The following is a 19,334-nucleotide window of genomic DNA, read 5'->3' as shown; positions in this document are numbered from 1 at the left end:
TCAATCATTGAGCCATGCCAGCTGGGCTGATCAACTTGGCTTGGGGATAAGGACACATATGTAATAACTTAATAAAGAAATTTTTTAAAAAGTCAATTAAAAAAAACAAAAGAACCTCGTCATTATTCTCTGTTGGTTAATGGCATCTCATCTGCTAAAATGTTTATATAAGACAATTCAGAATCCCCTGCAATTGGCCCACTCTTGTTCTGTGCTAGTATTCAGGTGTTTACCCAGTCCTTTCCAGTCTGGCTTCCAAGGACCTATTCAATCTCTTACCATTTTCCCATTCTCACTGTGCTTCCTCTGGTTTTCCATTTTCTCCTCTCTCTTTTTTTTTTAAATATATTTTATTGATTTTTTACAGAGAGGAAGGGAGAGAGATAGAGAGTTAGAAACATCGATGGGAGAGAAACATCGACCAGCTGCCTCCTGCACATCTCCTACTGGGGATGTGCCCACAACCCAGGTACATGCCCTTGACCGGAATCGAACCTGGGACCCTTCAGTCCGCAGGCCGACGCTCTATCCACTGAGCCAAACCGGTTTCGGCCCATTTTCTCCTCTCTTACCTAGAATCTTACCTTCCTGCCTTCTGAATTGTTGTCCTGCTCCAATTTATCTTCCTAAGACATAGATGGGGTCCTTTACTTTCTACCCAAAACCTTGTGGCTCTTGATTTATTGTCTTGCATAGTGAGATCTAAAGGTCTTAACCATTGCAGGCCCATAGTGATTGGCCCTCACCCTGCTTTCTAACTGCATCCCCCCGCATTCCCTTATACATTCTGTGCTCCAATCATAGCTTCACATGTATATGCCTTTCTTACATTTATTTCTCTGCTTGACATATACTTTCCCCTTCTGTTCCTGTTTGAACCTTTAAGACTCAGCTCAAATAGCACTTCTGCCATGAAATGTTTTCTGTTTCCTTCCCTACCCTCATGCCCACCAAGTGGAATTAAGCACCACCTCCCCTGTATGACCACTTGGCTTTTTCCCCTCTATTATACTCTAATCTATGAATCATACTCTAACTTGTGGGTAATTCTGCACATTCATTTTTAGACTTTAAGGGACCATGTCATATTCATCATGTCTGTGTCCTCTATAATAATTAGTGGTGTTTTGTACACAGCAGCAGTGGCTTAACAAATGTTTACTGATTTGAATTATTGAGGGGGCATGAACAAAGACTGTGTGGGAAACAGGGCACAGAGATGATCTAAATAAGAAGTCAATTCACCAAGATAGGAGCCATTACTACAGAGTCAAGGTAGCATGGTCGACCAGAAGTAGCACAGGGCTGATTAGGAGGCATGAGATGTGAGGTCAATGCCCCTAACCTACCTGAATCTTAATTTTCAAAACTAAAGTGTCTATTTTCTGATCAAATGAGATTATTATAAGGATCAAATGAAAAAAAACTTGTATGAATATGAAAATCTATGTGACTAGAAGGTGATATATAGTATGTCCCAAAAAATATATACACACTTTAATAGCTGATAGCTCAATTTTGAAAATGAAATGTATTTTAATAAACTGCCTTTATAATTATTCAGTGTGTATACTTTTTGTATATATATTACTGGAAAAAAGAGGACACACACAAATTACAAAAATTCTTTATTAGTTTTAGTCTGGATTGACCATTTGTTCCTAGGCTCTGCTTTCCTCATCTATTTATGATCTCCCCTTCCAAATATTTTCAAATATATAAATCTTTGTGACTTGCTACAGCAGTTTGATGTCATCCTTTACTATACTTTGAAGATGAGAAAGAGGAAATTTCTTGGTTCCTTCTTGAGTAATGACTATGCAGTGGAAAATTATTGATTCATGAACCTTTCTTAAAACTAACACTGTGTTATTTGGGAGAGGGAGTGTGTCATTTCTTTGGTCGTGACAGAGAAGGTGGTAATATAAAAGAATGTGTCATCATGTTTGAGGAAAGGAGGTAGATTTTATTTGCCTTGTGTGCTAGCATTCAGCATTGGCCATTTCCATATTGTCCTTTGCAATAAATCTAGAGAGCCACAATTTAATGTGAATCAAGTAAAGTTTTCTTTTGTGCATATTATGTGTGGTAAAATGAATTAGGTGTTGATATTGCATTTTATGTTATGATATAAAGCAAGTGCCAGATTTATTTCAGGTCACATTTAAGGGCCGATTGTTTTTAAGGGCCAGGGAAATCTATAAATATGCAAGGAAAACTTTGAGCAGGGGGAAAATTATAAAATATTTGGTTACTTTCATGTGGCAGTGTAATTATCTAAATGTGATTGATGTCAAAAGGCCTTAAACGATAATACTCACTCAACAAGTAGTATTTTATACCCACTTTGTGCATATAACACTGAGCTCAGTACTGAGGGAACAAAAAAAAAGATGTTTGACGTGGTCATTCATTCATCGTCTAGTTGAAAGAAGTAATTCTTTCATAAAAGTATTGGTATATCTATGTGCTGTTCTGAGGTAGAAATAAACTAATGAAATCTAATATGAAAAGAGCAACTAAACTAACTTAACAATGCGGTTTTTTTTTTCTTCTAGTGCCCCAAAATGCGCCGTCATGCTTTTGAACTCAAGATGTTAGATAAGTACAGCCATTATCTGGCTGCTGAAACTGAACAGGAGATGGAAGAATGGTTGATAACTTTGAAAAAGATTATCCAGATCAATACCGACAGTTTGGTGCAAGAGAAAAAGGAGACAGTAGAAGCAGCACAAGGTCAGAATTTTCAAATGGTTCGTTATTGAGGTAAAGCCCTTGTCTTTAATCTATGGAAATGTCTGTTGTGTGGGGTGAATATAGAACTCTTAATCTTAAAGGTTGACCTGCTTCTTCATTAAAAGTGACTCTGAAGGTTGATATATTTGTTTTTCAGAGTTGATAGTGTATAGACTCAGACACATGAAATATAACCAGACTAAAATGGATAGGGAATTCATGGCAGGTTTTCAAAAGCCCATTAAAGTTTCCCCTATGCTTTCATAATCAAAATTCTTTGCAATAAATCTAGTAGGTGAGGATGGGGTGGGAGAAGAGATAGTTAGGATATTCCTCTTAGGTGATTAGTAATGGTTTGTATGATTTGGAACATCTGCTTTTAATGAATTTACAGATGATGAAACTAGCAGCCAAGGCAAAGCCGAGAGCATCATGGCCAGTTTGGAAAGGAGCATGCATCCGGAACTGATGAAGGTACATCTTTCTTATGGCAACTTGCCTTCAGCTGAGGCAATGCAGGGTTAGCTGTTAAAATTTTAATGCTGGATTCCATTTGGCAATGCCATTTCTAAGTTAAAAACCACAGTAAATTAGTACAACAGGTAGAGATTTTAAAAGGAAAGTTATACTCCTAAAGTTGGACTTATGAAGTGCCAACTAACAGTTTGGAAAATCTTATTTTTTTTCTAGATGCCAAGAAGTTCTTTAAGATTGTTATGACTTTATTAATTTTATTTGCTACTTCATATTCTGTTCAATTACAGCCATCCCTCAGTATCCTCAGAGAACTGGTTATAGGATCCTGGGGGATACCAAAATTTGAAGATGCTCAAGTCCTTTATATAAGATGGCACAATACTTGCATATTGTTTATACAAATCCTCTTGTGTACTTTAAGTTATCTATAGATTATTATAATACCTATTACAATGTAAATACTATGTAAATAGCTGTTATACTATATTGTTTAGGGAATGACCAGGAAACAAGTCTGTACATGTTCAGTACAGAGGCAACCATCTTAGGACTCATTACATACTACACCTCAGCAACAGTGTAACATTTAAAATATTTTTGATCTGTGGTTGGTTGAATCCGTGAATGTAGTGGCTTTTTTCAAGTGGCTGTTGATGCAGATTGAACATGATATTCAATATAATGATTTATATATGTTAATTTCATAATTTTATATATGTTAGTTTCTATATGTAAATACATATGTATATAAATAATTTCATCAGATAAAAATTTTGGTGAACATATATCATTTGTGTTAATTACTCTGCTCCTTGGAGTTTGAAATGAGCTAATTTTCAAAGCATAGAGGTGATTATCACACCTATTTTAGTAGGGTGAGATATTATACTCTGTAGAGTCTATACTACAATAGATTAAAAGGTTTAATATCCCATTTATTTAAATCCTTGTCAAACCTATTTATTTTCACTTTAGTCCTCTTCCTGGAATAAGTTACCCAATTTTATAAGTAACTTTTTTATATTTTACAATTATCCTTCTCTTAAGCTTCAAAGCTATTTTCCAAAAATTAGGAACATACTCATGATCCCCTGATCTAGGCTTTCTATGATTTTATAGATTTTAATGTATCCCCTCTGACTCTTTGTAATTTCAGACTGTACGGCCCATTATGTTTCTCCTAGGGTGACAGAATCAGAATCTATATATATAAAAGCCTAAGCAGCCCTTATGACTGAACGACCGGAATGACCAGTCGACCAGTCGCTATGACGCGCCCTGACCACCAGGGGGCAGGCACTCAACACAGGAGCTGCCCCCTGGTGGTCAGTGCGCTCCCACAGCCAACATCCCGCGGCCCCTCCCCCCGGCTGGCCAACCTCCTGTGGCCCCTCCCCCTGGCTGGCCAGCCAGCCAACCTCCCATAGTCCTTCTCCCCAGCTGGCCGGCCAACCTCATGTGATCCTTCCCCCACCCCGCCGGCCAGCCAAACTCCTGCAGTCCCTCCCCCTGGGCCCTGATGGGGAGGCTGGCCGGCCAACCTCCTGAGGTTCCTCACCCCGGCCGGCTGGCCCCCTGATAGGCCTTGATCGCTGACCAAGCCGAGGGACCCCACCTGTGCACGAATTCGTGCACCGGGCCTCTAGTGGTATATAATAGTCTATGGCTAACACCATGGATATGTAAAGTGTTTTCTGTCTTATTTATTTCTCTTCTGCATTCAAAGTCTCTTGGATTCCTTTTTGTACTACTATGGGTTGAATAATATTTTTTAAAATATATTTTTATTGATTTCAGAGAGGAATGGAGAGGGAGAGAGAGAGAGAGAGAAACATCAATGATGAGAGAGAATCATTGATCGGCTGCCTCCTGCACGCCCCCTACTGGGGATTGAACCCGCAACCCGGGCATGTGTTCTTGACCGGAATTGAACCCAGGACCTTTCAATATGCAGGCTGACGCTCTATCCACTGAGCCAAACTTCCTAGGGCTGAATATTGTGCTTGATGTTATCAGAGGAACATAGAGTCTAAAAACCTGATCTATAGCTTATTGTGGGTCATAGTCACAGCGACTCTCCTCCAAGCAAGTATTCTTTATCCATCCTAAGTACATGGAAATGGAGAATGGTATATTTTTGAAGCTGTGCCAGATTGCTAGTTTCACTGAAGCTATATATTTAAATGGTATTTAATACTGTTTTGAAGGAACTAAAGGAATGTTTGGTATGTGTGCATATATGTAAATATATGTTTTAAATTTTTTAGTATGGAAGAGAAACTGAGCAGCTAAACAAACTCAGTAGAGGGGATGGAAGACAGAACCTCTTTTCTTTTGATTCGGAAGTTCAGGTATTAATATATTTCTTTAAATAATCCTACAATTGTTGCTTATTTGGAAAAAAAAACACATTTAAAATGTTGAAATCACTGATTTTTGCACCCCTGCGTAATGTTGATTGCTTTATATTTGTCTTGTTATCTTTGAACAGGTAGCTTAACAGCTAACTTCACTCAAGAGGACTGTCACATATGCAAATAGTTTGGGACTGAATATACATGGTTTTCTTTTTCAGTTCTCTATTTTCTTTTCACTTCATCTTATGCCTCAAAATGGATAAGTTAAAGAATTCTTAAAGATGGTATTAGTGCTCTTGTAACCTATTAGATACAATTGTGGTCTAGTAATAGTGAGTATCTGCAGCATGAAGAACACCAGGTCATATGAGACAGGTGATTTACTTTCCAGTTTTGACGTAGGCCTGGAAAACTGGGGTAATTTTTACATCTGGCTCACTCTAAATGGAAAGTGGTGCAAGGAAGTGCAAGTTTATGTGCATGTGGATTTTCACCTTTTCCATGAGAGTTAGGTACTTTTTGAACTAAGAGATATGCAGTTAATATTTAATTTCATGATATTTTCTTTTTTAAGTATATCTTTATTAAATTCAGAGAGGAAGGGAGATGGGGGGAGGGATAGAAACATCAATGATGAGAGAGAATCATTGATTGGCTGCCTCCTGCACGCCCCACACTGGGGATTGAGCCAGCTACCAGGGCTTGTGCCCTAACCAGTATTTGAACCATGACCTCCTGGCTCATAGGTTGACACTCAAATCACTGAGCCACGCTGTCTGGGCTAATTTCATGATATTTTCTAATGAAATTGCTGATTTGTTTAAATACAAAATTTCTACAGCATTTATGTATTTTATGTATTTTTCCTAATGAAAACACATTTCATGAGAAAATGAAATTATTTGAGGGGAGACTAATTTTTTTCTTTTTAATTTTTCCACGTATGATTTATAATTCAAATCTTTGAGGTGTTCTGAAAATAGAAATATATGCAGTATGTAAGCATTACAGTTTTACTTAGTGAAAATATAAAATAATTTTGTGAAGACTGATTTGGTATTTTCTTTTTGCTTCATACAGTTTCTTAATTACAATATTTTTTTAGTTTGAAATGGGAAAAGTATATAGTCTGTAAATAATGCAGAATTTTTTTCCAAGTAATTTTATTTTCTTATATGGTATTTTTATTATTTGGGGAAAATTTGTTTTAAATGTTTCATCTCCCCCACCCCCATCATTATTACATTGTGTAAGTTATATGATTTTTTAAAAGTATATCAGACCTCAGGAATTTTAGTTCTAAGATATTCATTCATAAATTTCCTTGTTCCAAACATATCTGAGGCTTTGATCCCCCTCCCCCCTCTGCAAGCACCATGATTGGGCTTTAATTGGACATGTCAGCCCCTTTCATTGTATACAAAGAAGCCAATTGACTGCGGTTGAAACTCAATTCAGCATCTGTAAAAAAGGAATGTGGTGTAGTGTTTTTGTGGTCATGGAACTAAACTGATTTTATGTTTGAATTGCTTATCAGTGAGCTACAAGTGAGAGGAAAATACACAGTTGTGATGAAACTTTAAGGACAAAAAATTGCATTTAGTGTTGATTATGGAAGGCAGGCTCACTACAGAGAAATCCATGTTGTCTGTGTTGAGTACCTTTACTAGGCGAAGTGCCATCCTATAACATCAGCCTTCTCTTTTGGCCACAGTTTCAGTGTTTACAGATATGCTTTCTATCATGGATTTACAGAATAAAGCAACGCTGACCTACTGAAGTGAATGGCTCCAACTTTGAACGACTGGGGAAGGCCATATGTCCGACTATTTGCACTCACAGACCTGAGAAGGGAAAGGATTTGGGGGCTGGGGTTTAGTGATTTAGTCCAGTTTCTCCTCACATTCCACTGTCTGAGATAGAAAGGAGAGCAGATAAATTGGTGGAAATTAGAATTGATCTCCATGGCAATGACTTGCCTCCTCTGGCTCCACAGATAGATAAGTGTTCAAGGGGGAGCTGTCTAGGCCCACGCATTTGTATTCCTTTTGTAGATAAATAGACTCGGGGGTGGGGTGCGCAGAGATTGTGCTTTCAGGTATGCATATTATATTTTAGGCTCTTTTAAGGAGGATTTTATCACTGATGCAAGCTGGGTCAGAATGGCTACATTTATCCAAGATTCTTCAGGCACAATACCTGTTTTGGCTTGAATTACTTAAGCAATTGAGAAAAATTCTTGTGTTTCTTGGCTTGAGTTTTCCATATTGGCAGTATTTTCTGCCTAGATTCACCCAATCATTTCCCGCCTACCATGTCTCTTGTCTTAATTGAAAGTATAGTAAGTTGTCCCACAATCTATACTTTTCCTCCCACTTGTGAACAGAATGTAAGTCTGGTTAGACATTCATAATGAACAGACGGACTTAGATTGCCTGAGCTCTGTGAGCTGAGAAGGAGGATTCTATGAGTATGTTTGGGGAGGGACAGATTCCTCCCCCGCTCAGAGAAATTCCTTGACTCTCAATATCTTTGTTTGAAACTTAAAAAAAATTTGTAATATCAAAAATTAAATATATGTATATCTCTGTGAGCCAGGGTACACCCCCCCAGCTCTGTTAGAAGCTAAGCTCAGTGTTTATCAGTTTCCTGAGCAGATGCCTCTCTCTCTGTTCATCATTTAAACCAGGGGTGGGGAACCCTTTTCCTGCCAAGGACCATTTGGATATTTATAACATCATTGTAGGGTCATACAAAATTATCGATTTAAAAATTAACCTGCTATGTTTGATCAAACATTTAATTAAATCACCTCGAATGCTTTGGCAGGCCAGACCAAATGGTTTCATGGGCCTTACATGGCCCTGCGGGATGTTCACCACCCCTGATTTAAAGAGAGGTGGTCACCAGGGTTCCTCTTCAACCTGGTTGCCACTGACTCCCAAATCCAGATCTCCAACCCAGACCTCTCCTGTTTTTCCAACCACTTACATCACCTCAAACTCAACACATCCCAAACTGAACTCATCTATACTCATTCTCCCCCTATCTTTATTTCACAGTTAAGTGCATAACATCACAATCTATTAAATCTTCCAAGGTAGAGACCATTGTGTAATTCTTGATTCCCCCCATGTCCATTCATGTCAGTTTTGCTTCCTGTACAGCTCATAAAAGAACCCAAACTCCTACCATTCTCAAACATATATTTTGTGGTGAAGACAAACAATGAACACCTGAGTAAATATTTAAAAAATATTGTTGGAAAACTAAATCAAGGAAAGGGAGAGTAGACTCTCAGAGTATGTGCAGTTTTTATAGAGAGTTAAGGGAGACTCTGGAAATGTCAGTTGAATGAAATGAAGGGAGTAAGCCATGTGTCCGTCTGGGGAAAGAGGGGTCCTGACAGAACAGCAAGTGCAAAGGTCCTGAGGTAGGAGTATACTTGTGCTAGAGAAACAACTAAGGATGCCAGTGTGACTGGAAAAGAGAGGGTAGGGGGAAAGGCAAGAGTGGTAGGGTATCAGGTCAGAGGAGTGGGGGGAGGTAGGAAGTCATGATGTATAGGGCTTTTTAGGTCAGGGTACACTTGTGACTTTTTCTTTGCCTTAGATCAGAGTCTATAGTCTCATCTCCCTCCAAAATTTCTTTAATGGTGCTTAAACCTTAGTCAAAGAGCTCTACAGAGGCTGTTGAATGAAAAAATAAAAAGGGTTCAAATGAAGAATGGACAGAGAACTGTTGGATACTGCAATTTTTACTCATACATCTATATTAATATGAATCCGATTTTCTTTTGGAAATAATTCATATTATCTGTTTTGTAGAGATTGGACTTTTCAGGAATTGAACCTGATATAAAGCCATTTGAAGAAAAGTGCAATAAACGTTTCCTGGTAAATTGCCATGATTTAACTTTTAATATCTTGGGTCAAGTTGGAGACAATGTAAAAGGACCACCCACAAATGTATGTATGACTTTTCCTTCTACTTCCCCTAAACCAGTGCATTAAGAACACATCTTAATTTTTTTATAACTGAGAACTAACTTACTGGGTGAAAATTCTATTGCTACATGTTTTGATACATTTGACATGGAAGAATTTCATGTATGTCTTTCTTTTGCCAAAATGTGAATATGTTTTCATCTTGAAAGATTTGTGAAAGTTTTACCTATTCAAAAGGCAGATAGAATAGGCTCCTGACATTCAAGAGAGACATATCCCCAGAACCTGGTAAACCCTCCAATTTGTGAATTCTACTAGAAAATATGACTTCTGTGAAATTGGCTCATAGCCATGAGTAATGAACATGAAAGCCATGCAGGGGTCCAGATGCTATGCAGTCAGCCTCATTCACTGTTCTCAGAGTGAATTAATTTTGTTCTGCACAGAAAATTCTAATTATTAGCTGTTACGGATCATTTGATTTGCTCAGAAATTCTTGAAACTATAAATGTAAAATTGCCAGAGTCTGAATTTTATGTTCATCTTGATTTTTTTTTTGGTTCTAGTTTTGTCTTTGAAAAATATCCACAATGATTTGTTCTCTCTTACAATGAGGCTGAAACTCACTAGCAGACTTTCTGTGTGTAAAGGGTTAATCTTTATGCCATCTGGCATGAAATTTCTCTTTGTGACCAGCTCTCAAATGCCATCTGTAGAGAGGAATCATGTTTTCCAAAACTGCTGATGGGGCAACAAAGCTTTTGTCAAGTAATGTGATGTTGACTGTTATTAGCTTTTATGAAATGTAAATCCAGTAAGCTGTAACATAACAAAAGGGAAGATTTATTTCGATTCTATAATATTGGCATTATTTTGGGACAACTTCAATAAACCTATAGAAAATTAAATTTTATTTGTTGGACAATTGGTGTGCTTTAAATTTGGCTTCCAATTTCTACTCATCAATTAAAAAAATTAGAACTTGTGAAATTATTTATACCTGACAAAAGTTAAAATTTGTAGGCCTGTTATTTAGAATGTTCTTTCTTATGTGCAAATGAGCTTTAATGCATTTTTAGCTAAATGCTGAACTCAGAAAGAAAGTGTAATCACAGAAACTTGAGGAATAAAAAAAATATTTTGTAATTTGTGTCCCTTCACACACTCCACCTAAAAAAGCCGTCTTAGTTTAAAAATGGAATTGTCTTCATTCCCAGGTTGAACCCTTTTTTATCAATCTTGCCTTATTTGATGTGAAGAACAATTGTAAGATTTCAGCTGACTTCCACATAGACCTGAATCCCCCTTCTGTTCGTGAAATGCTGTGGGGAACTTCAACTCAACTAACCAGTGATGGAAATGCAAAAAGCTCTTCACCGGAGTCTTTCATTCATGGAATTGCTGAGTCTCAGTTACGCTATGTAAAGCAGGTAAACCATGATCTTTTAGAATAAGAAACAGATACACCCTCGGGTTATTTCATTGTTTCAGGCCAATGTTATCATGGGCTTTCGTCTCTTGTAAGGTCTGTGTATTGGTGTTTTTCTAGTGACTGTAATTGGAGAGAAAAAACCCAGAAACCAGAAAATAAATATGCTACTAATACACTTGCGAAGTAACATTTTAATTGGGATCATGATGTGAGTCTCAAAAGTGTTTTGTGACATGGACTGCAGATCACATAGACACACACACACAGACAGACAGACATACATGCACGCATGCACACATGCATACCCATGTGCAGACTTCTGAGCAAGGCAATAGGTGCCTGCGAGGCTTGTTTCTTTGAAGAAACAGCGACCTTACATTGACCTCCCATCTCTAATTCCTATTTCCATTATGAGTAGATAGTTTTAATGGAGCATAAAGGCTCTTTATACAAGGAGTTCTGGTTGAAAAGCAATGGGAGGGAACTGCTGTGTCACAACTGTAATGCTACTCTCTTCTGTCCTATGTGGTGCAAAGCATCTCCTTTAGAAAGAGCCTAACGATCCCTGGCATTTTGACCTCTGACCAGAGTGGCAGCTATAAGAGGTTAGGCAGAGCAGAACTGATTGCCTTCTAGACTTTTGCAACTGAAAGGAAACCATAGAGTGAGGCAAAGAATTAGAGTAGGAAGAACAAAGCAGCTCTCATTGTAAGGAGATTTATTTTTCCAAAAATAAAAATGTTCTTATTTTCTGATTATAAAGATATACACATTATCGTATAGAAAATTCAAACAATACAAAAAGTATAAAGAAGAAAGTAAAAATCACCAGCCATAGATGGTAATTATTAACATTTTGGCAAACATTTTTCTAGACAGCTCTGTTGTATGTATGTGTAAACACATACAGTTTGTATAAGACTATACATGTGTATCATATTCATGCTGTTTTATACCTACTGTATTCATTTAACATGGTTATCATTCTTTATCAACATTTTTAGATAGTCACATTCTTAAAGGCTAATATGGTATTCCATTGATTTAACTAATTAGAATATTTATAATTTTGGATATAATAAATAGCACTGCATTGAACATCCTTGTGTGTACATGTTAGCTCATTTTTTGAATTATCTCCTTAGAATAAATCCCCAGCTTTGGAGTTTTGAGGGTCAAAGATTATGCTCATTGGTACAGACTGCTAAATGGCAGGGGAAGACTTTACATGTGATGTCACTACCCTCTTTAGGCTACAGATCTTTGGTAGCTTTTCCCTGCATTGTCCATACCCCTTGTTCCCTTACGGCCCTTTCGTTTGTTACTCAGACTATAGTTGTCTCATATGTGTACATTCCACAAAACGGCCTATGCTTCTATAAGAGAGATTGAGCAGGTTCAGTGGGATAAATATTTGAGAACTTGCTATTGAATTGTATGTTTAAAATTTCCCACATGATATCAAATAAGTCCTTTTAAGCCAACGATATGTTTACTATATTACTTCAATGTACTTAGTTGTATGTTCAATGCAAGAAGTTTAAATTGTGCTTCCAGGTGTCATCCCACTTGTAATCTAAGTCAGGAAGAAAACCAGCATGTTTTGAGTATCTCCTGTGTGCCAGAATTTTCCACTGGTGTCTCATGGAATCATCATACTCTCCTGAAATAGTATAATTATTGCTGTTTTGCAGATGAGGGAACTGCAATTCAGGGAGGTTAAGTAAGCTGTCTACCATTACAGAGCCAGTAGTGTTACCAGCAGGATTTGAACCTAGGCCTGTTTGAAAGACCTCAATCAGCAATGTTAGGCAGGATGCAATTTAGTGCTGAGGTATACAGCATAATGGTAGTAGAAGAGTTTAGAATGTGAGGAGGGGTCAGTCGTCAGGAGTTCACTTAGAAGAGTCCACAGAAGATGTGGGGCTTGAGAGAGACCTCAAAGGAATAGATGAGAGCTGGGCAGGTGAGAATAATGGGCAGTGGCCTCAAAGGGCTTTATCATTTTGAACCCTCTCTCAGATCAGCTGAAGACACTAGGAAATGGTCATTTACTTCAAAGAGTTGAACCTTTTATTTGGAAGAAGTCTTTTTCTTAACTTCTTCCCATTTAGGACGAGGAAACAGTACTATGTAAGAGAGACTTAGTGTTAGCCGATCTCAGCTCAACCACTTTCCAGCAATAACAACAATTCAAGCACTTACTATTGCTGATCTATTTCTCTAGGTATTTATCTGTATGAAGTCATTTAATTCTCACAACACCCCAGTAAAGTAGCTAGGTACTGTTACTATCCCCATTTTGTAGATGAGGAAAGTGAGCACGGAATAGTCAAGTGGCTTGCCCAAGGTCACAGAGCGAATAAGATGAGGAAATAGGACGTGAACCTAGGTCTAGCAGGCTCCCTAAGAAGCCCATAGTTTTACCCCTATACTGTACTGCTTTCATGTCACCCCAGAGAGAAGAAAGCAGCCCAGTTCTCCAGCACTCCCAGGAAGGGCTGATGGTAGACTATTCCCTTCCAGCAAGTCTTTTCAAGTAGCAGCATTATCTATGGGGACAGGCGGCTTCCAGGGTTTGGTGGATGTTAGGTGTTTTGGGACCATTCTAGGCTCTCCCCACCTGCTCCTTAGAATCTTTCTCCCCAGTGGCTTCCTGAGGAGCCACGGGGTGATCACAGGAAATGGAGGAAGTTGGCTCCATCCAGTAGTTTTGCTTCCCTGACACCAATAGCTACTGTGAGCAGTCACTTTATTCTCAGCCTCCTGGCAGTTTCTTCCCAGATACCCTGGTAGAGCTCAATGCTCCATGTCCCCCAAGGTTGAGTTGGGGTTGTGGGGGAGCTGCTGACTCTTGGGGGTTGCCTACCTGTGGCTCTAGGCTCTCTCCTGGAGGGTAGCAGTTGTTGGATTGGTGAAAGGGTACAGAGCTACCCCCCCACTACTGCATGTCTTGCCATGCCTTGGGCTGTGTAAGTGATGGGGATTGGGGGACCTGCCTTATTCTTTTGAGGGAGAGAACATTGAAATGAGTAACAGTTACCCTGTGCTGGGGGGGGGGGAGGCGCAGTCTATACCTCCTTAGTGGGAAAGGAGGGCTGGACCAGAGGCCTTGTCCTAAAGGGCAGACTCTTAGCCCATGTGGGCTTCCTGGACTGTCTCTGGCTATCCTTCTGTGTTTGGGGGATGGCAAGGCTAGAAGCTAATTGGACCAAAAGCAAAACAGCTCCAGAGAGTATCCCCCTGTACTGGAATCCCTGGTCAGTTAAAAGTGAGCATCTTTGTGCCTCAGCATCCTCATCTGTCAACTGGAGGTAACATTAGTACCTGCGTCCCAGGGCTGCTGAGAGAGTCAGACAAGGCATGCCATCTTGGAGAGCACTCAGCACTGGACCAGGCCCACTGTGTTTGCTCAGTACCATGTGGCTGCTAGTAGGGGCAGCAGTAATAGTGATCACAGATAAACGAGTAAAGGCAGCTTGCTCTTCTTATCAATTGTCAAATCATTTCAGATCATAATACTCCTAACTGGCATCGTCAGTGTGGGGAAATGCTGAGAGTACAGGGAATGGGGAACTAAAGGTACTCAGTGGATGTTAGCTACAGCAGTAATCGGTATTACTGTTCTCATCCAGCCTCATTGCATGATACATTGGCTGCAGGGACCCCGAGGTTGAGAGGCAGTATAGCATGGGCTGTATAGTCTGGAAGCTCTGGCCACAGTCTTTTTTGCCCATTTACTTGCTGCATAAACCTCAATTTCTTAATCTTTAAAATATGTATTATCGCCCAGCCAGCATGGCTCAGTGGTTGAGTGTCGACCTATGAACCAGGAAGTCACAGTTCGATTCCAGGTCAGGGCACATGCCCAGGTTGCAAGCTCTAGCCCCAGTAGGAGATGTGCAGGAGGCAGCCAATCAATGACTCTCATCATTGATGTTTCTCTCTCTCTCCCTTCCTCTCTTAAGTCAATAAAATATATTTTAAAAACTATGTACATCATAGTGCCTGCTTTAAGGGTTTTTATGAAGACTGAGATAACGCACGAAAACCATCTAGCACAGTTACGTGACAATTGGTACGCATGAAATTACATTTGAGGCGAAATTACATTTGAGGCAGTCTGCCAGCCGCATCCCACAGTTCAAGCAGCGTGTTCCTGGCAGTAGTAGAAATCCAATTCTCTGACCTTGAGTGGCTTTGGGCCACTCTAGTAATAACCAGGTACCAATGTGCATGACTTCATTTAATCCATACGAGTCGTGGATTCAGTAGCTAGTACTATCATCATCCCTATTTCATAGATGAGAAACCTGAGATGTAGAGAGGATCTGACTTGCCAAACCCCGTAAATGGTGGAGCCAGAATTTGAGCCCAGGAAATTGTGCTTCCGAGCAGTTTTTAACCACTTCATTCCATGCTTGCTTGCTTGGGAATTCAAAACTGTATCAGCCATTAACCTGGGATCCTTACAAGCTTTTGGAGTATGGAAGGAATTACTTAGTGCCTTGCACTCATTTTTCTTTTCTGCTTTGTCTACCTCAGAGGGTTCTATCTGGAACACATGAGATAATGTGTCTGAAATGCTTTGAAAACTGGAAAGCACTATCTTAACACAGTTGGTAATACACCAAGTAGAAAAACAAAACTTGGTAGAGTCCCAATGATGGATTTTTCCACTTGAATTCCTTTGTGTGATGCTCCTTTAAACAACAGACATAATCAACTAACAGGCTGTTTGGAAGGCATTATATTTGGAAAGAGCTGAGCTGGACAGGGTATATGGTTCTTCCACATGCATTCAGAGAAAACTTCTGTATCTTTGGTTGCATCTACCTTAGTACCCTTAAGTAAAGCGCACAGGAACAAAATGAGGTTTGGATCCTGTGACCCCTACCTTTACAGTGAAAGCCCCGGAGCTCTTTACCTGTCACAAAGGAATACTTTCTATAAGATGATTTAGTTTTTACGTTATGCAGTTTGAAAACTTACACAGACCAATACCGTATTTTCTTCCACTTAGCTGCAGTCAGTATTACTTGTGACTGAATTACTCTGGAGTCACATGCAACCACATTTAAAAATGCTTATCCAGCCCTAGCCGGTTTGGCTCAGTGGATAGAGCATTGGCCCAAGGGCTGAAGGGCCGCAGGTTTGATTCCTGTCATGAGCAGGTACCTTGGTTGTAAGTTGGATCCCTGGCCCTGGTCGGGGCATGTGTGGGAGGCAACCAATTGATGTGTCTCTCTCACATTGATGTTTCTTTCTTTCTGTCTCTCCCCCTCCCTTCCACTCTCTCTAAAAAATCAATGGAAAAAATATCCTTGGGTGAAGATTAACAAAAAATAAAAATACTTATCCAGTTTTATTTGAGAAATGCACAGTATTTTAGCATATGCCGATTAAGCCAAACAATATACATTGTATTAATGAGATCCAACAACGCACCTTGCAAACACAGCTAAACACAAGAAGCTAAGCAGCAAGTGTGACCACCTGCACTTTCAAGACTACTAGATGTGAAATTGGTGACAAAATAGAAAATCCATTTGGAAGGAACATTGGGATCTTGGGAAACAGTTTGAAAGGAACTGTTATCTATTTCCATCATGCCAGACATGAGTCTATGTTGACTACCAACATTCTATGCTAAATGCACTGCATGGAATCCTTAATCAACAACTGTATGTACGAGATCACATAAAAACTAATGGATGTCATTTTTTTCCGTAGGGAATTTTCTCAGTGACGATTCCACATCCTGAAATTCTTCTAGTTGCGCGAATTGAAAAGGTGCTCCAGGGCAACATTGCGCACTGTGCAGAACCCTACATCAAAAATTCAGACCCAGCAAAGGTATTTATAAAGATCATCTGTGAACACTTCAGCTTAATGTAGAACTTGCCTTTTACTGATATTCTAAATGGGATTGTCAATGACACCCCAAAAACTTACACTCAGCATGCAGTGTACTGTGAAAATATTGTATACTAGGCTAGGTGACTATGCATGCTAAAGCTTGAACGTGACGTTTTTCCCCTTTCCATTTATGTTCTGTTTACATGACAATCTGATTTCTGCTAGCTTATCAAAATAAGAGCTAAAGGTTTTTCAGCAACATCTGTTCATTGACACTGTATCCTTGGCAATAGCCACTTTTTTAAGCCCAGCCCTAGAATATCAGAGGTGGGATGGTAAAGATGATCCGTTTCTGTAGTTCCCCAAAGCCAGTCTGTACTCAAATTTACTCCTGTATGAAGATGACGTGAGAAAAGAAAAACGAGATAGTGAGCGGTTCATGAAGCTAAATGTATTCAATTCAAAGGGCTGTTCTTTATTCTGAGATTTTTGCCCTTGCCATTTTGTAATCATTCCTCCTATCTATCCTTCATGAAATGTTGGTATATTAAATGGTAGGGATTTTTACTGTTTCTTGTATTTAAATGGCAACATTGAAAGTCAGCAACCCATATAATTATCCAAATTTCTGGACCCTGACATCTAAACTAAGGGAAATTATTGATTGAATCCTCTGTTCTCATTTTGTAAATGAGAAAACTGAGGCCCAGAGAGGGACTGTATTTGTGGCACAGTTCATTAGCAGCTCTCCAGCTACTGAGTATTTATGAAGAGTCCATCTGTTCTACGTGGCATTTACTTGTGTATTCGAGCAGTGTTTATGAAGTGGAAGATGCTGAGGACACATGTGACTAATTTGTGAAGGAAAAAAAGGTCTCGATATAGATAACAGCTTCTAGCATCTCTATCCCTGACGATAAGTGTGTAGCCAGCATTTCACAGCCCGTTGATATTCTATAGGCAGATAATATCCTTTGTTATCTCCCAGTGCCTCTGCATATAGCGGCTCCTGCCCATGCAAAGCTAATTGTATTGACTCTTGGTCACTTGCCTTTTAGCTTGGGAGTAAAAAGGTCAACTATATCCACTTCTTCCAAGAATGTCTAGTGTCTATCTGCTCTTGTGTGAAAAGAAATACACATTTAAACTGCTTAAAAATTTCCCAGTGGGAGTCTGGTCCAAAATGTGCCCTACATCTTATTTGTCTGTCTTCAGATATCTTGATGAAGATCTGTCAATGGAAAAACACAAAACCTTTAAGAAATACTGCTTTGGTCTTGGAAAGTGTGTAGCTGATGCATGTTCTGTTGTATTTGTGGCTATTTGAATATATTTTTTCTAAAGTTTGGTATTTTATATTAGATAAATTCAGGACATTATTTTGGGGGGAATCCCTGGTAGTTTGAACAAATATGAGCCTATCTTCTTATTTCTGACCTTAGACGGCCCAGAAGGTGCACAGAACAGCCAAGCAAGTGTGCAGCCGCCTTGGACAATACAGAATGCCCTTTGCCTGGGCTGCCAGGTGTGTACATATGTAATCCGGACCCTTCTCATCACACTCATATGTGAACTTGAGGGATGTTGTTTTTGCTAGCAGCAGTCAGCAGTTTGTTTCTGACAAACCAGTTATAGTTTGCCAGTTATGCTTTGGGGCACCTGGGATGTGTCCTAGTCCCTTTGGGTCCTATAACAAATTACCTGCTTAAACAACAAATGTTTAAGCCAAAGGTTTATGCCTTAAACAACAAACATTTATTTCTCACAATTCTGGAGGCTGGATGTCGTAAGATCAGAATGCCAGCATGGTCAGGTTCTGGTGAGATTCTCTTCCAGGTTAGAGACAGCTGACTGTTTTGTGTCCTCACAGTGCAGAAAGGGGGCAGGCAAGCTCTCTGGTCTGTTCTTACAGGGGCACTAATCCCATTCATGAGGGTTCCACCCTCATGACCTAATCACCCCAAAGATACCACCTCCTAATATAACCATCTTGGGGATTAGACTTCAACATATGAACTTGGGGTGTATGTGTGATACAAACATTCAGTCCATAACAGGATATAAGAATTCTTTGTCTTAGAATTTGCTGTACATCAAAAACCCTTTAATTTCTTCATATGTCTTGCTTTTGGGAAATTTTCTTTGGCTTGGATTACTGATCTCACTAACACCACTTAATTATATTGTGCTTTAAAGCAGAGCTAATTTGCTTAAGTGATGGAATTTTTTCCAGAAAACCAGAAATTATTGTAAATGAAGTACAGTATGCGCACTATTTCAGAGTTGACTGGGTTTATGCTTTGAAAAACTAGCATAGAATAATTCTGGAAAACATACCAAAAATGAGAAGGCAAAAAATGCAGTTGTTAAGTGCAAGTCTGTAATTAATAGTTTTTTTGTTTTTTTTTTTTTGCTTTCTAATGACTAATTCGGTAAACTCTTTAGAGGTAGTGTGTGTATTTATTTGGAAATGTGTTATCTATACCAGCAGTCACCAACCAGTGGTCCATGAGGTCCGAAAGGTTG

The 19,334-nt window shown here is 39.2% G+C and overlaps 1 protein-coding gene across 6 annotated transcripts in view; it reads left to right on the top strand.

Annotated features, from left to right (window-relative positions):
• Nucleotides 1–19,334, top strand: part of DOCK11 (dedicator of cytokinesis 11) — a 190,179-nt gene that overhangs the window by 64,032 nt on the left and 106,813 nt on the right. For all 6 annotated transcript variants that reach the window (XM_023758478.1, XM_023758474.1, XM_006082189.3 and 3 more), the window contains 7 exons: nucleotides 2,559–2,736; nucleotides 3,131–3,210; nucleotides 5,481–5,564; nucleotides 9,398–9,538; nucleotides 10,735–10,947; nucleotides 16,683–16,805; nucleotides 18,251–18,333. In XM_023758478.1, the coding sequence (XP_023614246.1) occupies nucleotides 2,559–2,736; nucleotides 3,131–3,210; nucleotides 5,481–5,564; nucleotides 9,398–9,538; nucleotides 10,735–10,947; nucleotides 16,683–16,805; nucleotides 18,251–18,333 (902 nt within the window). The remainder of the gene's footprint in view (nucleotides 1–2,558; nucleotides 2,737–3,130; nucleotides 3,211–5,480; nucleotides 5,565–9,397; nucleotides 9,539–10,734; nucleotides 10,948–16,682; nucleotides 16,806–18,250; nucleotides 18,334–19,334) is intronic.

The sequence above is a fragment of the Myotis lucifugus genome, unplaced genomic scaffold (genome assembly GCF_000147115.1).
Source record: "Myotis lucifugus unplaced genomic scaffold, Myoluc2.0 scaffold_2, whole genome shotgun sequence".
Lineage (NCBI taxonomy): Eukaryota > Metazoa > Chordata > Mammalia > Chiroptera > Vespertilionidae > Myotis > Myotis lucifugus.
Note: the sequence above shows the minus strand (reverse complement) of the source record. Positions and strands in the feature narration are given on the sequence as shown.